At 36.3% G+C, this 12,983-nt stretch overlaps 1 protein-coding gene across 2 annotated transcripts in view; it reads right to left on the bottom strand.

The window, feature by feature from the left end:
• The window catches only part of LOC134529466 (dual specificity tyrosine-phosphorylation-regulated kinase 2), a 64,765-nt gene extending 52,762 nt beyond the window's left edge, over positions 1 to 12,003 (bottom strand). Inside the window, exon 1 of one of the 2 annotated variants that reach the window (XM_063363597.1) lies at positions 10,432 to 12,003. In XM_063363597.1, the coding sequence (XP_063219667.1) occupies positions 10,432 to 11,400 (969 nt within the window). In that variant the 5' untranslated portion in view covers positions 11,401 to 12,003. The remainder of the gene's footprint in view (positions 1 to 10,431) is intronic. The other variant, XM_063363596.1, reaches the window with a different exon arrangement.
• Positions 12,004 to 12,983: the final 980 nt, after the last annotated feature.

Raw genomic sequence — 12,983 nt, 5'->3', positions numbered from 1 at the left:
AACTAACCCCAAGTCGGTTTCGCCTGTGTCCCGACAAAACGCGCTGCTTTCGGAGCGCAACAAGTTACCTCCGATACCCCTTAAGTTAGGCTACCAACCATCTATGTTTTTTTTTTATTTTTGGTAGTCGGCACGATCTCTCGACCACAACCTCCAGCCAATCAGAGGCCAGTTCCCCCACTTCTTAGCCCTCCAGGCTCCTAGCGCGAGTTTTAACTACACACAACCTAAGGGACGATTTATTCGTCTTTCTGCCATCACAGTGGTCGTTTATTTCCGGTGCTTCTCGCCCACAAACCCTTTCGTGAATCTGTCTCGCGGCGACTAGCCGACTCGCTTAAGGGATGTGATCCCATGGAGTCCAGAAATGATCATCTTATTTATATCTGGGTTGATATTCACGTTTTATTTACTAGGTAATCTTTTAGTTTAACGCGCGTGGTGTCCGCAGGCATTAGTGCATCTCCAGAAGGAGTGATTTTCATCATTCTACCGCCAGAATGGGGGGTCCAAGAGATGGTCCAAGAATTGGGGTCTTTCTCCTAGCTCCAGTCCATTACTAAATTCAGCAACTTAATTTACATACACTTTCTTCTTGAGTTGATAAGAATTCCAAGCATCTCTTTAGCCGGCTAACATTTGAACCGCCACCTCTTCTCCTCGCTTCTAGTCAACGCCAGTGAACAGTCAATGATATCTGATATTGTTATATCAGAAACTGTAACCTAACTTATACATTGTCCCGCACTGGTTGGGCTAACAAATGTTTTAAGGCTTATTTAACCATGAACTATCCTAGTTAAATTTTAATGTTTTTTTTTTTCCGTGAAAGCTTGATTATGAAATGTCTTAGTTGGTCAAAGAAAAATGCAACTCTTGCTGTCCATTTCCTTCAGACACAGAACACACAAAGTTCTTTATTTGAACATATAGGGGTTAATGCTCTTCAAATCAGCATTCTTTAGTTCTGAGCATTCTGTAATCCGGTACCAATCCAGCCCCATGTGTTTTGGGTTTATTATTTATAGCGGGTTGTATATCACATTTGCACAATATTACAACTGTGTACATACAGTAGGCCTATAAAGCAATAAGCAGCTTATCACAACTTTTCCTAAATATGATTGTACTATACATAGGCGTAATCCCAGGGAGTCACAAAAGGGGCCCGGGTTCCCCCTCGAATTAAGAAGCCCTCACTGAGGAGACCTGCTCGTGCTTGTAAAATTGTAACTGTGAAATTGGAATGATACACATATCTCCCCCCCCCCCCTTTTTTACACCCACATTTCCAGGCAATCCAACAGATTTTCACCCATGTTATTATATAAATATTTTTTTTTTGGTATTCCTGTTTCAAAATAGCTAATATGGCACAGGTATGTTCCTCAACATACCAGATTAAAGAGCTACAACTGTACATAGTACCTGCATGATATTTCTTACGTTACCGACAGAAGTGGTTGAAATAAACTAACGTTATTTTATTATTTTGCTGATAAATGACATGTAACATAGCATAGGACAGTACCTATACATGTGAAAGAGTGAAAAAAATGAAACCGGTATGCATGTGAAAAATAGAAAGACAGGATTCTTCAGATACAACTATAACTAAAAGAGTACATTTTTGAGTTGTATTATTTAAGCTCTATCTAAAAGATAAATATTTTATTAAATAAATGCCTAATTTTAAAGTAATTTGCATTTTATATAGCTAATGGTAAAGGGTGTTAGGGAACAATAAAAATATAAAGTAAATAAAAGAGATAAATCTGTAACAAACATGTGCAATTGATCAGCAAAATTATTCCAATGTTATCAAAATTTAAAATTTATTACAAAACTAACCATTTAATTGCTACTTGTATTTTCCAAAAATTTTAAATAAAATACATACTATTTTAGTGTTAAATTGTCTTGTTCTAAAAGCAACAAATTTAAATTAATTATGTGTGTAAGAGAGAGACTGAGTAATATTTAGCACTCATGGTAATTCTTATTTTACTGAACCAGTGAGAGGAAAGTGTTGTAAGGTTAATACCAGTGGAGAGAGAACCACAATATGTACCAGAGAAAGGTCATTAAATGGTTACAACATAAACTAAGAATTATTTCTTATGGTGCAGCCAGCAATTATATAATGTAATATAAATGTATTCAGAATAAGTGATACTGATCAAGAAATTATGTTTTGACGTGAAACATTTTTTACATCACATCTTAACATACTGGTACCAGAATAGAAATTTGTGCTCTTACAAAACGATCTATATCACCTTGACTTAATAATGCCTTAACTAATAGTTTTAGAGACGTAAGTGTGGTGTCATTATTTAACGTATATAGTTAGCTCGCTGATATGACCTTGAGTTTGCGTCACAGGCAGGCGGGTTAGCGAGGAATGGGAACCGCACAGATTGGTCAAAACCAGCACTCCAGCTCCTTTCAATTCATTGTAGCTCAAGACTCAAGACGCGATAGTGTGGTGTTTAGTGTGTTTACGTATTGAGTTTATTTTTGTTGATCGATTTAAGCAAAAATAATGCATTTAGGACAATATTTATGTGTAAAAATGTAAAGTAAGCCTATAAAAAAGTATTAAAATACATTATGTCAGACTCAGCCTATGCCAGAGCCAGCCAAAAATATTAATCACGCCTATCGTTGGAAAGAGGAAGCTATGGGCCACGTACAGATACCCCTCAGTCCAGTGCCAAGCGAGCGAGACGGTTTCGGGAGCGTCGCAAATAGATGCCATTGCACGCTCAGTGAACGACGCCGACTCCGCGAGCACTTCTACCACTGTTGTACTTGTACCAATGGACATATTGAGTGAAGATAGCACCCACACATCTGTCGAAGACGTCTCCGAATATGAACATGAGTCAAAGTGAAGTGATGCAGAACCATTAGCATGCAGCAGACAAACACTTCAAAACTGTATTCAAAACCAATTTGTTTGGTCTATCTTGCAGCATTTGTGATTGACTTTGGTTCGACAAAGATTTAAAGAAGGCGAAAGCTCGCAACATTCCATTCCTTCAGACTAAATTCCTTGGTGAAAATCTAGCAGAATTTTGTTTATGTAGTACCTGTAGCAAGTCAATAGATACCAATAAAATCCCAACGCTGTCGCACTCGAACAGCTTTCGATATTATACCTTATGTATTTTATTTCTCAATTATAGTTGAATATTAATAGAAATAAGAATTATGAACCATTCAGTGGTTGTTTTGTATTAAATGTTTTAGTAAGCAGTCAATACCTCGTTTCCATTTCAATCCTTTACACTAAGAGCGACTTGCTGACATATAAATTTCACGTTTTAAACCAACGGTCGTGTATCCCGACACAACCCACCCAATTTTCAAATTTAAATTACTGTTTTTTTTTGTTTTTTTTTTTACTTTATTTTTAATCTTCATTAGTATACATTAGCATTACCAAAACATTTGTATAATTAGCAATTATATGTTTTTCCAATTTTTTTATTTGGATTAGTAGATTGTTATATATTAGAAAGTGGGTAGAAGTTTGCTGTTATTAATCTGTCTAGAAAGCATACACATGAGAAAGATTGATTAATTAACAGTTTAAAAAGCTGTATTAAATAATTTGTATGAGGATTTATTTAAATACCTACACTGTGAAATAATACATCTCAGTTGTTACATAAACACATGTAAGAGCTTAAACTTTAGAAACATAAGTAAAGAATAAAAGTACAGCTGATAGTTGGATAAAACACGATGCTAGATTTGACTGTTAAAAGGTCTTCAACTGATTTTACTGCAGAACTTCAAAACATGTTAATGATTGCCAAGCTTAGATATTAAAACTATTTCTTAGTTAATATGGGAGGGGGAAGTGATGTTTGCCCCCCATTTCAAAGAACACTTAACAAGCACAGAAGCTAACCTCTGTTGTCAAGGGATACCATTAGGGTGCGGAGGGGTAATAATTGGAAACTGTCCGAGAGGGGTAAAAACTGGGCACCCATAAAAATAATACTTAAGAAAGAAAAAATGAAGTTTTAAAAATTTACTGAATCTGTCAATACATTTTGTAATGAGGTGGCATAGAGCACTCATTTTTTTCTGCCATTTTCTAACCGTAAAAAATTAATGTTTGAACCCCTTGAATTTTACACTAAATAACTTTTGCCTTTAATTTTGTAACTTTTATGGTCATGGCTAAACCGCTTGTTATAAAAACATGTAAATTATCCACGGCCTAGTTTAAATGTTATTTTAGGTACTCCAGTAAGTTAATTGCCATACCTAAATTAAAAATATAATTTTCAACATGCTAATTAAAACTTAAATAAGTGGGGTAAAAATTGGACAAATGAAGAATAATTAAGTTTTTTTCTGTTTAGGTTGGTTACATGTTCTATGCACCCTGTTGTGTAAATAAGTAGATTTTCAGGTTATGTAGGCCTTATGTTGACTCATGTTTGTTTCAGGTTAGGCTATGCAGTAGGGCTATCTTAAGGCTAGGCCTATGCAACTTATTCCAAAGTTAAGAGTGTCAAAATTCTTACAAAATGCCAAGACAATACATCCCCAAGAACAAAAGTTATACAGAAGAAGATGTAAGGAAGGCAATAGAAGAATACAAAGAAAATAAAACATCATTAAGAGAGGTGGCAGCAAAATATAAGCTCAAGAAGTCATTTTTACATAATAGGATAACAAAATTGGCTTTAAAACAGAGAGGTCGAAAAACAGCTTTAACTTTAGAAGATGAGAAGGAGTTGGCAAACCATCTGCGGGACTTGGCCAAATGGGGTTTTGCTCTAACCTCAAAAGAGATTAAAGAAGTCGTGAGAGATTATGTTGAAAAAAGTTGTATTGTGACACCCTTTAATAAAACTACGAAGCTACCTGGGAAAGACTGGTTGTGCAATTTCATGAGACGGAACAACCTAAGTTTTCGGAAGTTGGAGCAGTTGGAGGCTACAAGAAGAAATGCAACATCTGATCCGTTTATTGTTTTTGGATTTTATTCTTTGCTACAAGAAGAATTGGAAAGGCTTAATATTAAGGATAAGCCAGATCACATCTGGAACTTAGATGAGACATATCTGCCATCTGACCCTGCAAGAGTAGTCTGTGTGACAGGAAAGGGGCGGAAAGCACACCGCAACATTTCTGGTAGTGGAAAGGACAATACCAGTGTGTTGGCATGCTGCTCTGCGGATGGTAGGTTGCTGCCACCATTATTTATATTTTAAGGACAAAATCTGTGGTCCACGTGGAAAGGTACAGCAGACCTTCAAGGTACTATCTATGCTGTTTCGGAGAAAGGCTACATGACTTCAGCTGTTTTCAGAAGTTTTTTTGTGAAATTCTGTGAAGTTGTACAACAACAACTGCTATTGGTAATTTTAGATGGTCACGTTTCACATTTGGACTTTGAGGTTTTGCATATTGCCAGGCAACAGAATGTTGTGATTTTGAAACTACCGCCACACACGACTGAAACTTTGCAACCACTTGACAAAGCCTGTTTCAAACCATTAAAGGATAAATGGAATAGTGCACTGTATGAATGGCAACGTTTAAACCAGAGGAAAATAACCCGTTCAGAATTATCAGATATGGTTTGTGGCATATGGCATTCCAGCATTACACGTGTTCGAAACAGCTTCATGTCAATGGGTATCTGTCCTATTGATAAGACCAAATACCCTATAGAGAGACTTGATCCGAGTAAAATAGATAAATTTCTGAACTGTACAAACATCAATCATAATGAGTATAAATTTCTGAAACAATCTTCAAGTAGTGTAGGCCTACTCACCACAGGCAGTGCAGCTGGTACCAGTAGCAGGAGAGTTTCGACAAGTACGCAAACTGCGGACAGCTTACCAGGAGCAAACTACATAAATCAAAGTGCTGCAAAAACAACTAGCTTCAATGATCTACCTGAAATGAGCAATAGTCTTCCACCAGTAACAACTGCATATACACTAGGCCTAGTCAATTTGGAACCCAGTATTGAAAGTCCTGGATCTGCAGAGAGACTACCTGAAGCTAGTACTGCAAGTCAGCCATCAAGTTCTACAAGAGCAGAGAGCTTGCCTGAAGAGAGAACTTCAAGTCTGCCATCAAGTTCTGCAAGAGCGGAGAGCTTACCTGAAGAGAGAATTGCAAGTCGGCCATCAAGTTCTGAAAGAACAGACGGTGAAGAGAGAACTGTAAATCGGCCATCATGTTCTTCAAGAATACAGAGCTTACCAGAAGCCAGTAGCATTAATTCATCAAGCTCACAAATTAAAACTACATTTGAGGCATTGCTTCTAGAAAAGGTAAAAAAAAGCAATCTACCTACACAAAAACGCAAACGTGTAGATCCTAACAGCTGTGTGGTTACAACAGAGGAATTCATGGAGTTAATTTCCATTTCTGCTCAAAAACCTAGGCCTACATCTAAAAGGCCTAGGCCTAAAGTTTTAAAACAGAAAGATCAGCAAAAGAAGTCTTCCAAAAAAAGAGTGCAGACTTACTCAGTGATTCAGAATCAGAACAAGACTGGGTCTGTAGTGGAGACAGCGAAGATGATGTGGATTTGTTAGAAGATGACCAAAATGAAGTGTGTGATTTGTCTCCTCCTGAAGACATAAGGTGTGGGGATGTTTTACTTGTGTCATTCCGTGCTGGGAAGAGAAACTGTACATGTTATCGTTATGTCTGCGTGGTACAAAATGTATTCCATGATGACAAGGAAGTGCAAGTTATGAGCTTGAAGAGTAACTGCTCGGATAAACATATTTTCACAATGGTTGAAAACGACGAGTTTGCTGTACAGTATGCAGACATACTTGGTAAACTCCCTATCCCCATGATAAAAACGGTTCGTGACATGGAAAAATATGTATTCCCTTCAAATGTTGATGTATATGAAAAGTAAGCCTAGGCGGCTGTGAACAATTTCTAGTTTTTAATGGGGTCTAGAAGTCCATATTTCTGTATTTTATTTTGCTTTTGACTGCTAGGCCTAACTTATTTGTTATTTTTAAAGTATTTCAGTTTCTCTGTGTTTCGTTATATTATTACATTTTAAGGGTGTTATTAAATTGTGTATTTCAAGTGACTTTTTCTACAGCTTGTACATTTTCACACTATCAACCAATGGCTTAAAAAATTTTTCTCACCATATTCAGTGATATTGAAGGCATAAAATACAACATAAATGTTTTTCAAAATTAGATGAATTATGACAGTATACTTAAGATCCGTTAAAATTTTATTATAAATGAACCAAAAGGGTTACAATTTTGAAATTAAGTGCAATGTACAGGAAATTGTCTGCTCTGTCCAAATATTGCCCTCCCAAATGTGTCGTACCCATAGTGTATAAGTTATAAGCTGTCCAATATTTACCCCTCTCTTGTCCAGTTTTTACCCCATTTGGAGGGAAAAAAATGGACACTGATTTTATTTATTTTTTCATAATTGGATACAATATTTTAAAAAACAAGTATTTGTCCATTAATATAAAGCTATTTGTAACATAGTCGTATTTTTATCAGTTCATAAAAATATTAATTTAAGGAAAATAAATGAAAAAGTTTTATTTTTGTCCAATTATTACCCCTCCGCACCCTATACCTGACTTCTAGCTCCACAGTCTTGGGTTTAAGTTCCATACTGGGTATGGGTGGTTTCAGTATATAACTTTGTTTGGAAATTACACCCCTAATAAACCACCTGACATTATATCTAAATGATTCATATCCTTTGGGAGAATAGTAACTCCCATGATGGCACTGCATTCAGTGAAAGGGTAAGAGGTAGTTAGGGACAACCACCTTATCTCCACCAACTTTGATGGGAGGAAGGCGAGGGTGCTAATAGCCAAGAGCGTACACAGAATTTCATTTCAGGTGGGGGGAAAAAGGGGGTGGGAGGGTCGAACCTCTTTACCCACCGTTTGCTTTCAAATTCTTTCCTTTTGTTGGTACGAACAATAAATTTTTCTGATTTCGAGAAGGGGCGGGAAGGCATATAAAACTAAATAAGCTCTGTTAACGGGAGCATTTTTAGTGAACTAAACTTGGAATTCAACACTGACTGACCTCGGAATAAACATGTCTTTTGTAAATTGCATAAAGACATCAGGTTTAGTGATTGTTAGAATTTTGTTTTTTAGCAGTAAACACCAGTACGAACTCATGATAACAACAGAAATAACATTTAATTTTGTTATTAACTTTATTAAGTTCAGACAATTTTTCCAACTGTTTCTCAATATTACTTAGATATCTGTTAGACATTTTCAACCATTTATTCTCTACAACTTTATATTGCTCATTCAAACTAGACATTTTCAAAATTACCTCTCCTGTTTAGTTTCACTTCCAGTATGACCCTGAGTGTTTAAGATAATTGTTTGGAGAGTTCAATTGTCTATCAGGATTCTTCAGTCCAATCCTGATTGAAATGTTACCATAAACTTAAACAGGGAATGATTTTGAAAGGAAAAGTCAAATATAAATAAAACTACTGCAAGTTCCAAAATCCCCTTTCTTCCTTATATTGGGTGAAAAATGCAATTTAACACAGGGTACTAACTGCTTGCACTTGGCCTATGAAGGACAAGCATGCCAAATAATTGAGACATGCACTACCTTGTTGCTTTCTTTATGCAGGCATCGCTTGTCCAAGATTAGTCAATGTCAAATACTTACAATAAAAATTTAAGTGTTTTACATTCATGATTATTAGCCAATGATAGTTGTGAAGCTTAATATTTCAGCACCTGCATATGCTCGATTATTACAGAAAGCACGTTTGTGCCACTTCAAGCAATTCCATATATTTTTGCATCTATATATATTAATTTATATTGTTTCTACTACCCTTTTGAATTTACTCTTTTTATTTCTTGTTATTATGTGCAAAATTTTACAATAGAACATTTGGGCACTATGAATTTAGGTCTGCTATTTTATCAGTGGTCAGCCTTTTGATGCAACCTTAGACTGATCTTAGTGAAATTTTAATTTTGCTAGTGAAAGTATAATTTGAATTTATATTGATTTGTTGTGTGATTGGTGAGCCTTTATTTTTTTTGTTTGTTCCTGTTTCTTGAATTTTACATTGTGTTCTTGTGCATTGTTGTAGTTGGTAATTGTTTCGTATCATGTATCCAAGTTTATCCCTTGATCCTGATGGCATGATCCTAATGATTGATCCTTTGGTGCATGATGCTTGCTGTTTTAATTTAGTAGGCCTACGTCAAAATATTCTGGAACTAACAAAAATATTACAATACAAACAGATGTTAGGAAGTGAAAAATTTCATTTTCTGATTTTTATTTTATCTGATAATACAATACATTATCCATTGTTACATCAAAATTTTTGTTGTATCCGGGATATTTCAATGTACTAAATTAAAACAGCCAGCATCATGGACCACAGGCTCAATGTATTCAGGAACATGCCATTAGGATCAAGGGATAGACTTAAAGGGATATGAAATATGTACCGTGTCGTTTACTGTGACTTGCATGAAGCCTAGATAAAACAGACATAGAAATTTAATGGACTGGCTAGGTAAACATACACCAAGGTTTTTCATGCCACTGTCCTATAATTAAAATTAAGGTTTATTAGGTTAGGATAGCCAAATTTAAATAAAGTCAAAATTCTTTTTTAAATTATTTAAATCTCAGAGATGATTTTTTTAAATCCTGACTAGTGTGAAAAACTTTATAGCTTGGTTGTAAAGAGTTATGAAATTAAGAAAAATTGTGTAGTTTGATTTATTTAAAAAGATTGCCTAATGAATTAACAGGCAGAAAACTCACTTAAAACAATAGAACTAAACACTACACCAAAATATCACTTAAGAAACTAACATTAACAAGACAACTTTAAGGACAATAAAGTATGTTAATCTTGATGTTATCACAAAAACTGTGGCATTTTACTTTCCCTGCACAAGCAATACATCGGCAGCACAGGTTCCAGCCGTCTTGCAGCCACTTTAACAATGCAATTGGTGTACCTTATTTTATTGCCTATAGAGTTTTTAATGCAGCAATTTCAAGCTATTTTCAAAGTATATCTCTCTTGTAAAACTATTTCATCCCACATTTTCTCTCTTTACTATTGACTATCTTAGAATCCAAGGTAAAACTAAAAAGCTCCCATTTGCAGGATAATCAACAAACAAATGTAAATAGGATAGCTACTCCAAAAATGACTATGATTAGATTTTGTTTCCAACATGTTTATTTCCATCAACATTTATTGATACCTTTAAAAATATCATTTACTGGATTTTTTCTTTTTTAAAAGATGCCCTAAAAGCCACAATTACCTCACTAAGTTGAGTTTCACGTATAGTGCAACGATAGAAAGAAAATAAATTTCCAAACAAAATAAACATCTCAACTTAATTAACACACTTACCTTAATTCCACTTCGACCTTGCTGCTTGAGCAAGACATTTTCTGGCTTCATATCACAATGTATTATTTTGTTCTTGTATAATGCATCCAAACACTGAAGAAGCGAATGTGAAAACTTGCGAACTAACTGTAAGCTAAAACCTTGAAACTTATTTTTCTTAATCAATTCATAAAGGTTTATTGACAACAATTCAAAAGTTATGCACATATGATTTCGGAATGTAAAACTATCAAAAATATGTATTATGTTCATTGTGTTTTGCTTGTCCTGTTTCCTCAAATGTTCTAAAATCCTTATTTCTTCCTGAGCCTGCCTATGAAATCGTTTCTCATTTCGTACCATTTTTAATGCAACATGTTCATGGTTTTTATGATCATATACTTTCACTACTTGCCCAAAACTTCCTTTCCCAATGATTTTAAGGACTTCATACCGGTAAGCTACATGATCATGAGGGACATGAGTGTATGAACCTTGATCATTGTCATAACCACAGTTATTTGCTGTTCCTAAAATACCTGGCCTTTTTTTTGCATTTGCACCAATAAAGTAAATCTGTGGATAGTTGAATATCTCATGATGTTCATATGGAGTTAAATGACTGATGTAAAGATTCATCACTTGCTCTGGCGATGCAACCATTGTTCTTGGTCTTGCAGAGCCATTGTTGGCCGGGCTGGCACATGCTTCCAGTGAACCTGCACTTACTGAAGGTAATGTTTTATTTCCGCTATTAGATTGAGTCACTGAGTAGTTCGGTGGAGTAGGGACACAGGCTCCTGCTGAAGCATCTTCTATCTGCCGACGGTTTGTCACAAGGGGAGGTAGATGGTTAGTATTTTCAGGGATATGAGCCAGGTAAGTATCATTTGGAGAACTAGAAGCCCCATTCATATTTGTGGTTAAAGAACGTGTACGTGTTAATGGCATTCTGTCAATAGGAAACTGAAGCATCACAACACTACACATTCCCAAGCATTGCTGTGGCGAAAGGTTTAACCACGCATTTCGGCATTACGTTTCTTGACGGATTTCATACCATATTTAATTTTCTAAGCTATCATTTTCTTCGAGAAAATTTTATCTGACCGGCTTTCGATGATTTCATTTTTTTTTTCTTATTACTAAACACTAGCGTAACACAATAAAATAACATGTTCCTCGCTCCATAACCCAACACTGTGCCTTACATTCATATTTTGTTGAAATTCTAAGCCACAGACTAAAATAAAGTTTACAGATGAAACCCAGAAGTTCAATGTCTGGACCTATTTAAATAGAGAAACCCAGGCAGAAAACACTACAAAACTATTCTCTGTATTTTTGTAATTTTTTTAACTGGTATTACCAACATGACTGTAAACAAAGTTGTTTTTTTTTTTTAATTGGTTAACAAAGGCAGCATTTCCTTTTCTAATGCCAACACTTCTGATCAATTAATTTGGATCCCCAATTAAAAACCTTAAGTGCGCGCAACACAGGCAATGCACACGACCTGCATGAATATGGTTTGCAATTAGTTTATTATGCATTAAATTTAACCAACGAAATTTCTCGAAGAATCTGACATATAATGGTTATGTCTGTAAATAAAAATTTTACAATATTAAAATTATAAACTTAACCTTGAAGTCGTACCTCCTCTTTATTTAAACTAAAACCTGGGTTACAGTCCTGTCCGCGGCACAACATTCCGGCCACGGACATTATAGTGCCACCACTCGTCACCAGATGGCAGTTGTAAATATGAACAGACAATGTATTATAGTTGTGTGAAGACATGTTATGATTGTAAATATTTATCAAGATTATTAAGCGTGTTTTGTAAGTATGTTTCGAAGCCTTGTAAATAACATTGTAAATGCAAAACCTCCAAAGGGATAGCAATATGTAATGTTTTAACACGAACTATTGTAGAAGGAAACTGTACAAATCATGCGGGCTAACAAGCCTTGCCATGTTGGTAGTCGTCTCTAGGGGCGTGCGCATCTCTGTCGTGGACTGTTGGGAAATCGAAGGCTGGCAGTGTATGTGAGATTTGTGTGCATGCTGTGGGCGGCTGCGTCCTGCAGGTGGCGGTTACGGGAGCCCAGCTCGAGAGTTGTAATCTCGCTGGGGTGACTGTGAATAACCAATAGTAGTCCGCGGACCAATTGCCGGCCTGTGGAGTCGTTATTACGACTATCGGGGTGAAAGGTAGCCTGAATGTAGCTTGGCGCGTGGCAGGAAGCAGCTTCATCGGCGAAGGCTCCGCAGGGGAGCTCGATGTGCTGAAAAAATGCGAAGTGTAGACGAACTGCGGGCTGGAACTTGCGGAGCTGTGAACTGCTGCGCGCGCAATGGAATTGAAATGCATTGGAACTCTGAAGGAAGACATCAGGAACCTTCAACTGGGGCTGCTGTAGCTGTGGAAGCAGTAGCCTCGAGCGGCGCGACCTTAAACCGTCTCGGGGATTTTGGGTGGCGAGGTTGGTTCCCTCCCCCCACCCTGGCTTGAAAAGTACTGCTGTTGACCTTGCCGTCACCCGACCTATGTTAAAGGCCCGGGGGGC

Source organism: Bacillus rossius, chromosome 2, assembly GCF_032445375.1.
Source record: "Bacillus rossius redtenbacheri isolate Brsri chromosome 2, Brsri_v3, whole genome shotgun sequence".
NCBI classification, from domain to species: domain Eukaryota; kingdom Metazoa; phylum Arthropoda; class Insecta; order Phasmatodea; family Bacillidae; genus Bacillus; species Bacillus rossius.
The sequence above is the reverse complement of the archived record's forward strand: the minus strand, read 5'-3'. Positions and strand labels throughout refer to the sequence as shown.